Here is an 18,135-nt window from a genome sequence, read left to right on the forward strand (position 1 = left end):
ACAAAAAACTCAGTTTTTGTTATGTAGGGAAGCCATCATGTTGTGCTATCACAAATTTACATATTTTGTAGTCAGCAAAGATAAATGGGACACAAAAGAGGACACAGGCAACTCCATGAAGTATGCATTGGACATACTGCCATATGCTAAAAGGTACCAGTCGGGCTAAAGTGGCATCTATCAGTGAAAAATTGGGCCCATAACCTTAGTGGTTGTTGCATTATATTTGTGTGACAGAATCAGGCAGGCAGGCAGTTAGTCAGTCAGTCGAAAATTCTGCTAAACAATTATTTTAAATTCCATAGCATTTTATTGGAAGCAATTTAGTTGCTTTGTAGACACTTCTTGGGCTTGCTTATCCCACACCAATACTGCCAAGGTGTCGTGAGGCTGGTTTTGGGGTGTTGTTTTAAACCAGATGTGCCCACAGCTGGTGTGTGGGCACGTGCCTGGTTTACTGAAATTGATTTGGCCAAAACCGCCTGTCTGTGTAGGTATGTCTGTCCAACACCCACGTGAGCAAACAGGCTTTGAGCTACAGTAAATAAACCTTCAATGTATAAAGGCTGTTTACGACTGTATGAGGCTTTGTGCAGAGAATTTGCATATGAACACACGATAGACAAACTATAAAAACAGTTAAGAAGATACTTCATTGTGTAATTTTTGGTTTGAAGTGGTTTGCTCAAGTTATGCTTCCTTAACAATGCTTAGCAATGTAAATGATGAATTATGGAATATTTGGTGAGTTATGAAATATGTTTAATTTTATGTACTGCATGTACTATTACAAAATAAGGTGAGAAAAAAGCTATAGCATTTTGTGAGTTTAATTTAGATAATAATGAGTTGATTAATTAATTCAAGGGATAGTATTTACTAGGTGACTGGTTTTTAGAACATCAACTTGTTTTGGCCAGAAAAGTCCAGGCCTTTGTGATCCCTAATATACAGTGTGATGTGTTTGCCATTCAACTATTTGCCAGTCTCTGGTCATTAATAGTTAGCTTACATAAATACAACTTCAAGGGGAATGCATGCTGTAGCTACTAATATACTTTCATTCATGACATGATGTTGAAAATTCTGCTGAATACTTGAGGTGGATTGATAAAATTTCACCTCACTGATTGTCTTCACTTTGGTAGGTAGCATCAGATGCAATGACAGGTCCCATACATGTATTACAAGCACCTTAATTGTGCAGTATACCAGAATGCTTGACCTATGATAAGATACGTGGTATGTAGTGTGTTGTAGCCAGCATTCCACACCTGTGTGTTATTAACAGAAAGAAAGCACAGTGACGATTTTCACGCATATGTAATTTTGTGCTCTCTTTTGTAATTTAAACATTTTAAAACCCATATACTGATACTGACTGATACTAACTCTGTATTTACTCTGTATTGCTCCGTATTTACTCCGTCTTTCCATCTTGGGACCATTATTCCAATTCTGTCAAAATTTGCACAGTAATAGACTACTGCTATGACTAGTGGTCTACTTTTACCTACAAAAATTGTTCCAAGATGGAGTAAGACTGAGTAAATATGGAGTTAGTATCAGTAAGTATCAGTATACGTGAGTATTGCTGTGATATATCAGCTAAAAATTCTAACTACTTCATGCATATTTTACAACTACTGTGTATGTACTTGTATTTCAGGTTGAGGAAGGACAAAGTTAAGATGGTCCTTGGCAATGGCCAGTACTACACTGTTAGCCTTGCAGAAGAGAAATTCAGCATACAATTAAGCATCATTTTGCTTCCTGACACAGAACACTCTGCTGAGCTTCGAAAAGATTTGCTACAATATTTTATGTCCAAGCTTGATCTTGTGGTGGAAGATTTTATGTCAGCTGCAAAGAAGCCAATTGCATATATACCATGTTGTTTCTGCAATCAACTACATCTCAGGTTGTCATTGCTACTACAAGGGAAACAGCAACACTGTCCTATCAAGAATAAACCTTTGCTGCTTAAGTATTATCGCACTCTTGTCAGTGATGAAGGTAAATATTTGTTTATGTATTCACTGCATGTGTTTTTATTTCTTGCTATTTTAACTAAACTAAATATTCAGTTGTCATTAACAAATTATGTCTACTGTCTGTGCACCACTTAAAATGGAAAATAAATAAATAGCTTTCCTTATATTCCTTGCTTGTGGATCTTCCTTGCCTTTTGCGTGTACAGGCTTCCACTGACCAAAGGTCATGTTGGTATACTATTCAGATTTTGAACTGAAAATGGTTGGCCTGAGCCACTCAAACTTTAATTATTGAAGTATGACCTATACTAACTACCTGTGTTTCCTTTGAACGACAAGGAGCTTGTTGTTTGACTTTGTGTACTTATTATTTTGTTAATCGATAACCCACTCTACAACCAAGACTGAATAGTATTTGTATAGGAGAGAGCATCTTACTACATACAATGCACACACCAAATGCATGCACTGTGCAAAGTAACATCCCAACTGGTAAAGACTTGACCTTATCAACATGCAGTTCTCTGTCAACAGTATAGAAGTGTTAATGGTGGACTATGCACAGTGTGATAGCACAGGACAATCACTCTCCCCCATGAACTATGAACTCTTGAACATTATGAACTCTTGTCGATAATAAACTCTTGCATTAATTTTAATATTTAGCATTTGTAAATGCATGAATTTATTTGGCTTACACTATCTATTATAATAGACATGAAGCTGAAATGTTTGGAAATAAATTATGTTTAAAATTATACAGTGGAATGGTTCAATATTATGTGTGTTAATCATTCTCCAACAATAATGATCTTTTGAATGCATACAGTGTGTAAGTTTGTATCATACTATGTTCTGTTTAGATGATTCGTTTGCAGTTATGAAAAGTGATCCTGTTGTATCAGCCAAGTCTAACAAAAGTTAGTTGTACTTTAATTTCTGTGTATTCAGTGTCTTGCATGTGCTATAAATTGTTACTGCATATTATAGTAAAAATATTGCCAATGATTGGCATTATCAAGAATGCTGTTCAAGCATAGTAAATACAAAGAGCATAAACTGTTGTGAATTTCTGTACCCTAGCTGTAGCTAGTATCATTTATGCAATCATAGCATAGTGACAGTATGCCAATGTCTTTGTATATATAAGCAATGCTTGTATTCTTTAGAGCAGCTTTCATATCCTGAATTACTGAAGTGGGTCAAGAAGGTACCACAATGGTTCATGGTGGCAACTTTCCTGTTGCCTGAACAAACTGTGCATATAGATATGAAAGAGATTGAAGAAGATGGACAAGGAAGTGCAGAAAAATGTCAAATTGCTTTGTCTAAGATGTTTTTTAACAAGTGTAAGGACACAGATATTACATGGAAGAGAGTTCACTCAGCATTTGTTAATGCTGGGGAGACTAACATTGCTGAAGAAATAAGGCTAACTTACATGGTGAATTAACTTAACTTTTGTTTGCCAATTTTTGTGGCATGAAATGCATATGTTACTACACTTTGATTTTATATCTATACTGAGTAGACTATGTAGATACAACAATTTTGTACTATAGGCTTTGAATACTTGTGATTGCTTTACATTTTGACTTTTATTGTTTGTAAAAATTAGTAACCTATTTTATAGCACTTTTATCCTACACAAATTTGTATACAATTATTGTGAGAGAGTTGTTTAAGCAAATGTTACTAGCATTAAAGTTATTGATAATTTTAGTCAGTATTATTTTATTACTGTAACAAAGAATACGTATGTATACAGGGGTGGATCCAGACTTTGGAAAGGGGGGTGCACTTTGCTGAAAAGTTGAAGAGTAAAAAAAAGTCGCAGCAATAATAGCTGCCCTAGCCTAGAAAGTATATAAGATCCTTATTCAGATCCTTATTTTAGCTGCATAGTTAAGCTACACTGCCTCATGAACACTGTGACTGCTTTATTAGAGTGATTGACTGCTCTATTAGAGTATCTCGATCTCGTATAAATGTAACTTTTTATTTTGAAAGGGATGAAGGAAGGGAGGGAGCATGTGCCTGTTGTTCTCCCCTGGATCTGCCACTGGTATAATGTGTTGCTTCACCTTTACATGATGTTATGGGTTTCATGCATCAGCATGATCTAGAGGTGCACCGATATGAGATTTTACAACATATCAATAAACAATATAATTAGCTTCAAATTGCCGATACTGATTTTCTTTAGTGTTTGGTTGCATCTGTTTTCAGTATGGACAATACAATCAATTTTAATGTTAAAATATGTAAAAAAGCAGTTGCCAAAAGAATTTTATAAAAATTTTAAAAAAAGACCAGTGAAGAAGATGCTATGAAAGGTCTGAGCAAAGAAAAACCAGCCTGACTTGGGAATCAAACCTTGGTCACTAAAATAGTTTACATCTTTAGTCTAATGCTTTACCCACAGTACTGCAACATCAAGTACACAGAAATCTGATACTTATCTGAAATATCTGCTTAAATTGTCAACTGTTAACTGATACCGATACCACCATATTAGTGCTGATTTTTACCAGTATTTATATTGGTGCACCTTTAGCATGATCAAGTATATTATGGTAACTTGAATTGCAAGCAGTGAGTTTCACAAAAACTGGTATGTTTTTCTTATCTTGATCTTTTTATTATGAACGCTTTACAGTGTCCAGCACTGAAGGTCTGACAACAACATATGCTGCAGCCTTAGGATTACCTAACTTAATGTCAAGGACTTAGACTTAATGACTTACATCTTTGTTTATTATGGTGGCTTAATTCACAGCCCTAAAAACATGATACTCTCAGGATGAGTATCCTAACAGACTGTTTACTGTCTTTTACCTATTATTAAATAAATAGTATCAATTAATTTCACTATAATGGGGAAGTACAGATCCTGTTCCAAGCTGTGTGAGTACGTGCGTGTGTGTGTGTGTGTGGCAGTATACATGCATGGATGCATGCAGCTATTCTGAAAAATAGGGCATGTGGGCAGCTACTTTTTCAAAATTATCATGATTCTCAACTTTTATATCATTCAGTGTGGCCATGCAATTTTTTGGCTTTTTAATAAAATGCCAATATTCCACTCCGGCACTGAGGTATGATCTGTCATGTGATAGGATGCAGTTGGCACATGTCTTGTTATCACAGGCCTGGTCAAATTATTACACCTTGTAAAGAGTAGAGTGACTCCATACCAATGTTGGTTGATCGCCTGCTCTACACAGTTAATTGTATTATATAGCTAAATATATAATATGTATGTATATCAAGACACACGGTAGTGTGTCGTGCGGCCAAGAAAGCCGGCGACCACACCGTGAGTATATTTACAGGAAGAAAGAAAACAGCTTTTTCAGAAAGCCGGCGACCACACCGTGAGTATATTTACAGGAAGAAAGAAAACAGCTTTTTCACGCATGCATAGCCCCACGGCCTCTTCTCCAAAGCACACTATTTTTGCATTATAGCTGTCCCCCAGGTAGGGTACGCCACACAGCAAATTAGATTAAATTCGCAACAGTCATTTGCGAGATATGGGCGTCCAAAATTTCGTTTTAATTTCTTCGTTTTTTTCTTCTTATGCCGTACGGGGGGCTACAGGGGCTTCGATTTCTTTTTGCACACTTTGCAAAAATTGCTATAAAATGCAAACGTGTAACTCGATTGCCTCGATCTTTGGCACAAATTAAGAACGTGTAACGGTGGATTCACGTACCAAGTTTGTTGTAAGTCTGAGTAGTATTCAAGGAGTTATGGACGTTTATTCACGTAAAAACAGATCAAACTTCTGTCACAGCTACAGGGTAAACCAAGCATAGAAATAACTTGAAAATTGGTGTGTAGATAGGCTGATCATCGTAGCAGTGCCTTTTGATAGTTTGAATAGCAATAGAGTTACAGCGACAAAGTTACAGCGACAAAGTTATAAAGCAAAAACTAAGCAAGTGTAAAATCGCGGGATCGAGATACTCTAATAGAGCAGTTACCACGGGGTAAAAAAGGTGTGCAAAAAAATGTCGAAAAAAACAACTTACCAGAGTTCGAACCAGGGACCTCCATACCTAACACCTCCATCCTTAACCACTGAACCACTGCTACCTTGACTGATCACACTGCTTGAAGTATCTTAGTTTACTACAGTGGTATATCCCCAGTATATGGAACAGTTAATTGTTCGTTATTTTAGTAGTTTTTCAGTAAACCCGCATTCACTGATGTTTTACTGAGAGTTTAAAACTTAGTAAAATAATTATGTTCCATATACTTAAGTTTACTGACACTTTACTATCAGTATAACTACAGTAAGGCATCTTAACAAATTAGTAAACTAAGAACCTTCAAGCAGTGTCACCTCACTTAATTTCTGCTTTATAAATGAAATTTCTAGTTGAAATCTGCTTATAGTCAAACGTTTGTAATTTCATAGATCTACCAATAGAAGTTCTAGACTGTTCTAGAACATTCTATGTATGTTCTATTAGAAGTCCTCAAAAAAAATGTGCACTCTATTAGAGTATTACAATAATATTATCAAATATTGAATTAAATCATGCAATGAAATACATTTATAAATCTGTCTTCAATAATCATCATTGTATCTACATAGAAAAGAAGAAATGTGAGTAAAGACAAACCTCAAAGTCAGCCATAGGCTGGTTTTGGGGCCTTGCAAAGTACAAAAAGGAGTGAAATCTACACAAAAACAGCCAAGCTGTGAAAAAATGATGCGGCCTTAAAAAGCCTGGGTGAAAAAAGTTGTGAAATCAAAGGTGGCGGCCAAGAAATGGCTGCAATGATGTTAATGCTAAAAATTTTAATAATGGCTGTGTGCATTGTTAAAATTTATTAGCATTAACATCATTGCAGCCATTTCTTGGCCGCCACCTTTGATTTCACAACTTTTTTCACCCAGGCTTTTTAAGGCCGCACCATTTTTTCACAGCTTGGCTGTTTTTGTGTGGATATATATTGACTGGATAATCAGCCTTAATCTCACATTTTACAAGTGGAATATTTATAATTAAAATAAATGCGAATATGAAAGTAGCAACTAAAGAGACTTGATTTTTTTTATTGAGGAAAGAACATTTCTGTACAGTGTAGCATTATAATGAAATGTGCATGGGTGATGCAAAACTGAGATGAGCTTTTATTGCTATGTAGTTAGCAGTGTTTTAGTCGTGCATGGGAATCTGTAGAACTCCTGAATTTATGTCATGCACTTGGGTGTACAAGACATATCCTCACTATGCTTAATTGTATGTCTACCTGATGTCTATATCTCCATGCATAGTTCAATGAATGGTACATGCCATGTAGAGACATGTACATGTAATTTTGCACATTCATTCATGTTGTTGCAGGTTATATCACTTGTGTAGGCAGGTGTAGCTTCATAGTAGAGCATCTGTCAAAATATGAAAAAATATCATGATAATCAGTAATATCGTGATATTTTCCCATGATATATTGTGATAGTAAAATTTCAATACCGCCCAGCCCTAGATATACAATATAATATATATTATGTACATAGCTGGGATGCATGGACGGACCAAGAGACATTTACAAAAAGTATATATATAAAGTTCTCAAGACTGTAACCTCAAACCTCTATAAAGATTACAGATTATACACATAACAATGAACAGCCATAATATTGGTTGTCTCTAAGTTAACTGAGTGGAAAGCAATAATATGCAGGAAAAATGATGTGGTGACTGATGCAACATTAACTAACTGTTTACTACTAACAAACATACATCAACATCCTTGTTTAGTTCAGAGGATGTGAACACCCATAAATATTGTGTTAGCAGTATACATATGGTGTGTTGTAGTCCATATACACTTTACTCAATGGTATACAGTGTATTATAGTCAGCTCCCACAAAAGTCATGATCAGGACTATTAAAGAATGAGGTGAGCATTCATGTATTTCTATCCAATGGTTTGTATTGAAACAACCACTTATCCTCATGTGCAATACATTCCCACCCAAATTTGCCTATTCTAATTGTATGGGATATTTCAAAAGCCTCACAACTCAGCTACTCACGTCAGAAATATTTTTGTTCTGTTGTTCAGTTGCTTCATAGATCTTTTTAGACAGGTGATATGTGTAACTATGAGTACCTTAAATCCTGTGGACAATTCTTGACTAGAAGATTTGATGTGTTCCTGGTGTAACGAAAGTTACTAAGGAATTTACAGACTATCATAATGTTAATAAATTTCCTCTTACATTTCCCTGCAGATTGCAATAGTATACTAAAGGTTAATTAAAAGAGCTTTCATCAATTTTCAAGGAATTGTCCTGTGTATTTTCAATCGTTGTAATACATGTATTATGAATATTAGTTTGGACTACCTGCTGAACTGCAATTAATAGATTTTAAACTTATCCACAGCTTATAAATGCAATACTCACATTATGTATCCAGTGTTATTTTATATATGACTTGAACTCTAAATTTGTTGTGCCTAGAATTGCCTTCTTAGGATAAAATATACTGTACTCCACAATAAAAGGCTATCTGAGTTGCATGTATATACAACTTCTGCTTTTAGAACTCTGATTCCACCAATAAAACTTCACAATCCTTTATCAAGTTAAAGTGCTGAGCAATTATTGTGCTTGAGGTGGTGATGATGCAATAAAACTAAAAAGTATGTCAATCACGACAGCAGTAACCACTTTAAAATTATGAATAGCAAATTAAGATTTTTATGCATTGGTATCACACTGGTACTATGTATTATAGAGGAAAGTAACCTTGGGCCTGCAAATCAGTGTGAAATGTTCTGTAGTTGGCTAACTACAAAAACAAGACTTACAAGTTTATGACTGTCTGTACTGTGAAGGGAGAAGAAGAACAGATGTAGAATCATTCCATTTGTTGTGATGTGCAAATCTTGAATGGTGTGGCATATAATTGTACTGGGTTGAGAAGTCAAACTATAGCAAGCATTATGACATAAAGTCATTATGACATAAAGTCATTATGTATAACATGGCTGTTAATGCATATGTATGGCATCTGAAAGATGTATCGGCTCTGATAGTACAAAATAGATGTATCAATTCAAACATCAGTTGTCCTGAAAATTATTACTCACATCTGCTACTGTGGTATGCACTGTTGTTATGCTGACAGCCAGCACTGTAAGTATTTTTCTACTGTCTGTGGTCTTCACAAAGGCTGATGAAATTACCAATGAAATCTACTCTCAGAAAGTTGCCATACCTGGTTCACAGACAGGATACGATCAGGTAGAATGTTGCTGTGTTATTAGAGATCGCTCTTTTCACTCATTTGATAGTGCAGTCGTCTTACTAATAATATGACAATCAAAATTGTTGGATCAAATGTTGTGTTGGATTCAAAAATTACTGTAGAAAATCTTGACAATATTGCAATAATTGGACATGGAACTTCCACTGTGAACTGTATTGGTATTGGAGCAATAAACTTCATCTCCTGCAACAATGTTACTATTACAGGTATTGACTGGGAGAGGTGTGGGTTGACTAGCAAGGAGCCATCATATCCAGGAATCAGATTTCACAAATCATCCAAGATTATCATTCAAGCTGCTCCTTCAATTCCTCAATAGGACAAGCTGTAGTCTTCTCAAAAGTTTCAGGAAATATACACATCAACAATTCTGTGTTTACACATAATAATCATCATAGAGATCATGGTGCAGCAGTGCAGTATACAGCTGATGGTACAACTCATACCCAAATAAAGTTGGTGATTAACAGCTGTAATTTCTCTTACAATGGAGTTGCCAAGAGTGTTATCTTTATTGATGGTTCAGGAAATAGACAGCTGCAGTATTCATACTTGCAAAATTCATTATTTGTTGGCAATGAAGGAGTACCTGTATATCTTTCACATCATAAACTGCACATTAGAGGTGATGTGCTTTTCAAGCAAAACACAGTGATTGCTGGTGGAGGAATTTTTAGCAGTAGATCAATTGTTGAATTTAAAGACAGTTCTAATGTCATATTCTACAATAATTCAGCAAATACTAGCGGTGGAGCAATCTTTCTTAATAATTCTAGAATATACTTTGGAGAAATTTCAGTTGTAAATTTTGTAAACAATATTGCTACTTCATATGGTGGTGCAGTATTTTCCATAAGTAAGTCTGCAACATTATTTGACAGAAACACAGTGGTAATATTTCAAAGCAATGCTACCAGCACAAGTGGTGGAGCTCTGTATTTTGAAAATTCCAACATGTTATTTGCTGTAAACTCAACAGTGACCTTTAACCATAATACTGCTACATTTGGAGGAGGAGCAGTTTTCTCTACAAGATATTCAGAAATATTATTTGACGGAAACGCAACTGTGTCTTTTATAGATAATGATGCTAGTGAAGGAGGAGCTGTTGAGTTTTATAATCACTGTAGGATCACATTTAAGGGAAATTCAAATGTGACATTTAGTCATAACAGTGCTACTTATGGAGGGGCGGTGTATTCTAGAAGTTATTCAGAGATATTATTCGATGGAAACACGACAGTGGAATACAAAGGGAATCATGCTAATAAAAATGGAGGAGCACTTAATTGTTTTGAGAACTGCAGCATAACATTTGATGGAAACTCAAAAGTGTCATTTAGTGACAATGAAGCAAGATTTGGAGGAGCAATGTGCTCCAGAAGCCAATATTATTTGATGGAAACACATCAGTGACATACAAACTTAACAAAGCCAGTGTTAGTGGAGGTGCTATTTATTCACAAGAGAAATGTGCCATCATGTTTCATGAAAACTCAACAGTGAGATTTATTGGTAATCGTGCCACTGATGGAGGAGCTGTATACTCAACAGCATATTCTGATGTTTTATTCAATGGAAACACCACAGTGACATTGAGTAAAAATGGAGCAGCAAGGTTTGGAGGAGCAGTGTACAGGACATATAAAGGGAATTATGTTGGTAAAAATGGTGGAGCTTTTATTTCTTATGAGAACTGCAGCATTACATTTAATGGAAACTCAAAAGTAACATTTAGTGATAATGAAGCAAGATTTGGGGGGGCAGTGTTCTCCAGACAGTTTTCTAACATATCATTTAAAGGATACACAACAGAGACATATGAAGCTAACAAATCCAGCATAAGTGGAGCAGCCATTTATTCTGGTAAGAAATGTAATATCCTATTTGATCAAAAATCAGCATTGACATTCATGGACAACAGAGCTGAATATGGAGGAGCAGTGTTCTCTGTAAATTATTCCCAAATATCGTTTGATGGGAACACAAAAGTGACATATAAAGGGAATTATGCCAGCATAAGTGGAGCAGCCATTTATTCTGGTAAGAAATGTAATATCTTATTTGATCAAAGCTCAGCATTGACATTCATGGACAACAGAGCTGAATATGGAGGAGCAGTGTTCCCCGTGAGTTATTCCCAAATATCATTTGATGGAAACACGACAGTGACATATAAAGGGAACTATGCCAGTGGAAATGGAGGAGCTCTTTATTCATATAAGAACTGTAGCATCATATTTGATGAAAACTCAAAAGTGACAATGAAGCACGATTTGGAGGAGCGGTGCACTCTAGGAGTTATTCAGAAATATCATTTGATGGAAATACATCATTGACATACAAACTTAACAAAGCCAGTGGTAGTGGAGGTGCTATTTATTCACACGAGAGATGTACCATCATGTTTCATGAAAACTCAACAGTGAAATTTATTGGTAATCATGCCACTAATGGAGGAACTGTATACTCAACAACATATTCTGATGTTTTATTCAATGGAAACTCCACAGTGATATTTAGTAAAAATGGAGCAGTAAGATTTGGAGGGGCAGTGTGCTCTAGTAGTTATTCAGAAATATCATTTGGTGGAAGCACAGTAGTCACGTATAAAATTAACAAAGCCAGTGTGAGTGGAGGTGCTATATATTCACAGGAGAGATGTATCATCATGTTTCATGACAACTCAACAGTAAAATTTATTGACAATGATTCCACTAATGGAGGAACTGTATACTCAACAAAATTTTCTGGTATTTCACTTGACGATAATTCAAAAGTGACGTTTAATAAAAATAGAGGTAAATATGGTGGAGCAGTGTACTCCAAAAGAGATTCCGACGTATCATTTAATGGAAACTCATCAGTGACATATGACATTAACAAAGTCAACATAAGTGGAGCAGCCATTTACTCTCTAGAGAAATGTATCATCATGTTTCATGATAAGTCAACCGTGACATTTAGTAACAATGGAGCAAGGTATGGAGGGGCGGTATACTCAACAACATATTGTGATTTAACTTTCAATGGGAACTCAAAGGTGACATTTAGTGAAAATGGAGCTTTATATGGAGGGGCAGTGTATTCTATAAGTTATTCAGAAATATCATTTGATGGTAACACATTAGTGACATATAAGATTAATGCAGCCAGAGTAACTGGAGGTGCTATATATTCACAGGAGAAAGGTGTCATCATGTTTCATGATAACTCAACAGTGACATATATTGACAATCATGCCACTAATGGAGGAGCGGTGTTCTCAACAACATATTCTGTTATATCATTTGACGGTAACTCAAAAGCGACATTTAGTGGCAATGAAGCTGGTTTACATGGAGGTGCTGCTTATATACATCAAACAAGTAATATAACATTTGTTGGAAACTCATCAGTAACATATGTTAACAATATTGCAGTGATGGGTGGTGCAATGTATTGTGAACATTCAAGGCTATTATTTGAATGCAATGCCATAAGTGGATTTTAGAGGCAATACAGCGAAAGATGGTGGGGCTGTTAATATCCAACAGTCTAACATAAAATTTGCAATGAGGTCATCCACAAAATTTAACTATAATTCAGCTGATAAGAATGGTGGAACAATATATCTTGATGGTATCTTTACTATGACATTTGAAAGTGAATCTGATGTCATATTCAATCAGAACAATGCTACTCTTTATGGTGGAGCCTTTTATGGTGAACTGAAACAAACTAACCAGAGCAATATCTTATCCAATACCACAAGTGTTGAGTTTAGCAGCAATACTGCTCTTGTGGGTGATGATGTGTATATGCACATACAAGCATCATGTGATGAGATGTGTTTAAACAACAGCATTGTGGGGTTAAACGTGACACATAATAATCCTCCCCGTCATCTAGTTTTGTATAACCCAGCTACCTGTATCAATACTACCAATACAACAAATCATTGTGATACTTACTTTGTTGATAATGGCCAAAACATTAAAATCAATGCCTGTGTACTAAGCTTTCATGACCAACCTGCTGGTGGAGTGGACTTTGTGGTAAGTGTGGTGAAAATCATGATCATAATCTTGGTGGGACACAATTCGTGCCAATAGCTTGTAATCTATTTGAAGGGATCAGTGTAACAGGCAAGGAGACTTCTGACATTACCAATTTCACTATGATAATTACATCATATACAAACAGTGATTTAGAAATTTCTGTCCAGCTGATAGCAGAACTATTTCCCTGTTACCTTGGTTACTACTATGATAATACTACTCAAAAGTGTGTATGCTATGATGACGGTGACATTGTGTCTTGTTCTGGTAGCACATCAACTATCAAAAGAGGTTACTGGTTTGGCGTAGTTGATGGTAAATCAACAGTGACAGTTTGTCCTAACAATTATTGCAATTTTACTTGTTGTGAAACAACTAATGGATTTTATCAGCTCTCACCAGTGAGAATGAATCAGTGTAGTTCACACCGATCTGGTACTGCTTGTGGTAGTTGTGAAGAAGGATATACTCTCTCATTTGATTCTGTAGAATGTGTCAGCATTGAAAAGTGTACAACAGGACAGACAGTACTGGTTATCGTGTTGTCAGTGATATACTGGATAGTTCTGGTTATAGCAGTGTTTGTTACTTGTATGTTATTACGTACTATTACAGTATGTTGGAAATTTTACTGGGCAACATTTGTATGCATCTCAAAGTCTGTACACTGCTGTTAGCATTATGTCCAGCATTGCAAAAGTGACTCCACAATTTCTAGGACAGCTTTGTCTAGTAAAATCTATGACTGGAATTGACCAAGAGTTTCTACATTATGTACATCCACTAGCTGTTATCATCTTTGTAGGAATAATCTGCTTGTCAGCAAGAATGTCTTACAAGTTGTCAGCATTTCTAAGTAGAGGAATTATCCATGTAATATGTTTCCTTCTGCTATTATTGTACACTTCTGTGACCACTACTTCATTATTGCTGTTAAGATCACCAACATTTAATAATCTGGATAAGGTTTACACTTACCTGTCACCTGACATAGAGTATTTTCATGGTCGTCATCTACCATATTTTATTGTAGCAGTGTTATTTACACTAGTGATTGTGATTGGTCTACCACTTCTACTTCTCCTTGAACCATTTCTTAATCACAAGATCAACTTTGCTAGGTTCAAACCATTGCTTGATCAGTTTCAAGGATGTTACAGAGACAAGTACAGAAGTTTTGCTGCTTACTACATGATTTGTCGACTGGTGTTAATTTTACTACTCACAATTAATTCCAATACTTCACAAGTATTGTTACTCACAGCAAACACACTAGTAGCCTTGATACATATTATAATAAAACCATATGAGAGTATAATTCTTAATATTGTTGATGGAGTTGTTTTACAAATAATGTTGTTCATATCAGTCATATCATTGTTTGACAGTTTTGGTTCAGAAGTATTATCAACATTTACCATTCTTTTTGTGATGTTACCATTAATAGCATTTGCTACAATGGAACTGATCATATATAAAGGGATTATTAAGAAAATTGTCACATACTGCAAACCTAAACCTAATACAACCATTGAAGTACCTGTGAGTGATACTGGTGTTACTATGTATATTGATGACAATGTGAGGAAGAATGCTACTGTAGTTGATATGTGAGTGTTGTTTGTTATTGTGTGTGTATAGGTGGACAGACAGATCAAATTTAAATGATTGCAAAATTATATAAAACTATGCGTGTGTACCGTTTTCTTATATTCTTAATTCTGAACTTTTGGGTTTGTGTAATTACCTCTTTTGAACTTTTTTGAGTGGTGTTACTTTTATACATAAATCTTATTACATATTAAATAACTAATGCCAGCTATTCACATGTATTCCATGATAGCTTATACCATGTTGTATTGATCTACAGATTTAACCAAAACTCTAACAACGATAACAATGATGATGTTAATGATTTTACTCACTATCGTGAGTCCTTTTTAGAAGTGATGAATGAAATTGAAGACTGATTTTCTAATCTGAATTCTAATTTTGATTATTGAGTGTCACTCATCCAAATCACACAATTTAGTGCATAAAATCACATCATGTATTACACCACATTACACACAAGAATTCATCATAGTACATATTATTATTCAGTTATTAAACTGGTAGCATAGCCGTAGCAACAGTTCATTTACCTATTTATATCATGCATGGTATGTTGTAAAATCTCTTAGCTTTTGTTGCGAGATTCTAATTATCATCTGATTAATGTTCCAGGTGGTGTACAGCATTAATACATACAGTGGCGATGGTTTAGTTTCTTACACTGACAGTCAGGTTAACACATTTAGTTGTAACGGTTTGAATCTACAAAATTTAGGAAATCATGTTAATCCTTAGATCATGCAATATCAGTAGCCTGACGTGGTTAATATTATTGACTGTATCATAAAATTTGTTTTATATATATATATCATAATAATGTCCTACATCACTTAGTGCATCGTTATGCATATGTCTGTAAATACACAGTTGTTAAGTTGTGGTGCATCCTGAATCCTGTTGATAGCTATACCACGACTGCAAGTGATTTGTTAATATATATACACTCAAAAGCCTGAGGGACGCAGGCCCAAGGGCTAAGGGTATCTAATCCAAAACAGCCAAGCTGTAAAAAAAGAGTGCGGCCCTGGGAAAGGCTATGGTGAAAAAAGATGTGAAATCCAAGGTGGCGGCCAAGAAATGGCTGTGATGGTAGGTTAATGGTAAAAATTTTAATAACGACAATTCAAGTGAATTTTGTGCCAAGACCAAGCGGCACCAAATTCACTGAATTGTTGTTATTAAAATTTTTACCATTAACCTACCATCACAGCCATTTCTTGGCCGCCACCTTGGATTTCACATCTTTTTTCACCATAGCCTTTCTCAGGGCCGCACTCTTTTTTTACAGCTTGGCTGTTTTGGATTAGATTTCACTTCTTTTTGCATTTGTATATCCCAAAGCCGGCCTATGGCCGGCTTTAGGGCTTTTTAACCTGTCATTTTTTTCTTTACTACAGGAAGAAGAAAAGATGAAGCAGGGTGATTTCTTTGTAGCTGACCTCTCTGCAAGGTGATCCTTCTAGCTGATCCCTCTACCGGATGACTTGTTTGTAGCTGAACTCTCTACAGGGTGATTTGTTTGTAGCTGAACTCTCTACAAGGTAACTTCTTCTAGCTGATCTTTCTACAGGGTGATTTGTTTGTAGCTGAATTCTCCACAGGGCAATTTGTTTGCAGCTAAACTGCTGAACTCTCTACAATATAACTTCTTCTAGCTAAACTCTCTACGGGTGGCTTGTTTCTAGCTGATCTCTCTACAGGGTGACTTGTTTGTAGCTGAACTCTCTACAAGGTGATTTGTTTGTAGCTGAACTCTCTACAAAGTAACTTCTTCTAGCTGATCTTTCTACAGGGTGATTTGTTTGTAGCTGAATTCTCTACAGGGCGATTTGTTTGCAGCTAAACTGCTGAACTCTCTACAATGTAACTTCTTCTAGCTAAACTCTCTACGGGTGACTTGTTTCTAGCTGATCTCTCTACAGGGTGACTTGTTTCTAGCTGAACTCTCTACAGGGTGATTTGTTTGTAGCTGAACTCTCTACAAGGTAACTTCTTCTAGCTGATCTTTCTACAGGGTGATATGTTTGTAGCTGAATTCTCTACAGGGCAATTTGTTTGCAGCTGAACTCTCTACAAAGTAACTTCTTCTAGCTGAACTCTCTACAGTGTGATTTGTTTGTAGCTGAACTCTCTACAAGGTAACTTCTTCTAGCTGATCTACTTTTCTACAGGGTGATTTGTTTGTAGCTGAATTCTCTACAGGGCGATTTGTTTGCAGCTGAACTCTCTATATGGTAGTTTCTTTGTAGCTGAACTCTCTGCAGGGTGATTTGTTTGTAGCTGAACTCTCTACAAGGTAACTTCTTCTAGCTGATCTTTCTACAGGGTGATTTGTTTGTAGCTGAATTCTCTACAGGGCGATTTATTTGCAGCTGAACTCTCCACATGGTAGTTTCTTTGTAGCTGAACTCTGTACAACGTAACTTCTTCTAGCTGAACTCTCTACAGGATGACTTGTTTCTAGCTGATCTCTCTACACGGTGCCTTGTTTGTAGCTGAACTTTCTACAGGGTGATTTGTTTGTAGCTGAACTCTCTACAAGGTAACTTCTTCTAGCTGATCTTTCTACAGGGTGATTTGTTTGTAGTTGAATTCTCTACAGGTGATTTGTTTGCAGCTGAACTCTTTTACATGGTGGTTTCTTTGTAGTTGAACTCTCTAGAAAGTGACTTCTTCTAGCTGATCTATCTACAGGATGACTTGTTTCTAACTTAACTCTCTACAGTGTGATCTGTTAATAGCGGAACTTTCTACTGGGTGATTTGTTTGCAACTAAACTCTTTGCATGATTTTTTCTTTGTAACTGAACTCTCTACAAGGTGACTTCTTCTAGCTGATCTCTCTACAGGATGACTTGTTTCTAACTGAACTCTCTACAGTGTGATCTGTTCATAGCGGAACTTTTTACTGGGTGATTTGTTTGTAGCTAAACTCTTTGCATGATTGTTTCTTTGTAACTGAACTCTCTGCAAGGTAACTTCTTCTAGCTGATCTCTCTACAGGGCAATTTGTTTGTAGCTGATTTCTCTACAGGGTGATTTATTTGAGCTGAACTCTCTACATGATGGCTTATTTGTAGCTGAACTCTCTATTAGGTACCTTCTTCTAGCTGATCTGACTACAGGGTGACTTGTTTGTAGCTGAATTCCCTACAGAATAACTTACAATGTAATATAACTGAGTAA

At 35.8% G+C, this 18,135-nt stretch overlaps 5 protein-coding genes across 5 annotated transcripts in view; all 5 read left to right on the forward strand.

Annotated features, from left to right (window-relative positions):
- The window catches only part of LOC136264081 (uncharacterized), a 76,541-nt gene extending 72,856 nt beyond the window's left edge, over nt 1-3,685 (forward strand). The window contains exons 11-13 of the mRNA XM_066058764.1: nt 1,670-2,016; nt 2,858-2,914; nt 3,164-3,685. Coding sequence (XP_065914836.1) covers nt 1,670-2,016; nt 2,858-2,914; nt 3,164-3,447 — 688 coding nt within the window. The 3' untranslated portion in view covers nt 3,448-3,685. The remainder of the gene's footprint in view (nt 1-1,669; nt 2,017-2,857; nt 2,915-3,163) is intronic.
- A 5,326-nt stretch (nt 3,686-9,011) lies between these two features.
- On the forward strand, nt 9,012-10,712 carry LOC136263878 (probable outer membrane protein pmp6). Its single transcript, XM_066058500.1, has 4 exons — nt 9,012-9,075; nt 9,156-9,271; nt 9,322-9,518; nt 9,695-10,712. Exons 1-4 carry the CDS (start codon nt 9,012-9,014, stop codon nt 10,710-10,712), a joined length of 1,395 nt encoding a protein of 464 aa, XP_065914572.1.
- Nucleotides 10,713-10,777: 65 nt separating this feature from the next.
- On the forward strand, nt 10,778-11,635 carry LOC136263879 (probable outer membrane protein pmp6). Its single transcript, XM_066058502.1, has one exon. It carries the CDS (start codon nt 10,778-10,780, stop codon nt 11,633-11,635), a length of 858 nt encoding a protein of 285 aa, XP_065914574.1.
- Nucleotides 11,636-11,700: 65 nt separating this feature from the next.
- Nucleotides 11,701-12,789, forward strand: LOC136263880 (probable outer membrane protein pmp6). The gene has a single exon (XM_066058503.1). The coding sequence runs from the start codon at nt 11,701-11,703 to the stop codon at nt 12,787-12,789; it is 1,089 nt and encodes a 362-aa protein (XP_065914575.1).
- Nucleotides 12,790-12,928: 139 nt separating this feature from the next.
- Nucleotides 12,929-15,306, forward strand: LOC136263883 (putative leucine-rich repeat-containing protein DDB_G0281931). Its single transcript, XM_066058504.1, has 4 exons — nt 12,929-13,333; nt 13,504-13,905; nt 13,952-14,946; nt 15,207-15,306. Exons 1-4 carry the CDS (start codon nt 12,929-12,931, stop codon nt 15,304-15,306), a joined length of 1,902 nt encoding a protein of 633 aa, XP_065914576.1.
- The last annotated feature ends 2,829 nt before the right edge of the window (nt 15,307-18,135 follow it).

This window comes from Dysidea avara, chromosome 8 (assembly GCF_963678975.1).
Source record: "Dysidea avara chromosome 8, odDysAvar1.4, whole genome shotgun sequence".
Classification (NCBI taxonomy): Eukaryota; Metazoa; Porifera; class Demospongiae; order Dictyoceratida; family Dysideidae; genus Dysidea; species Dysidea avara.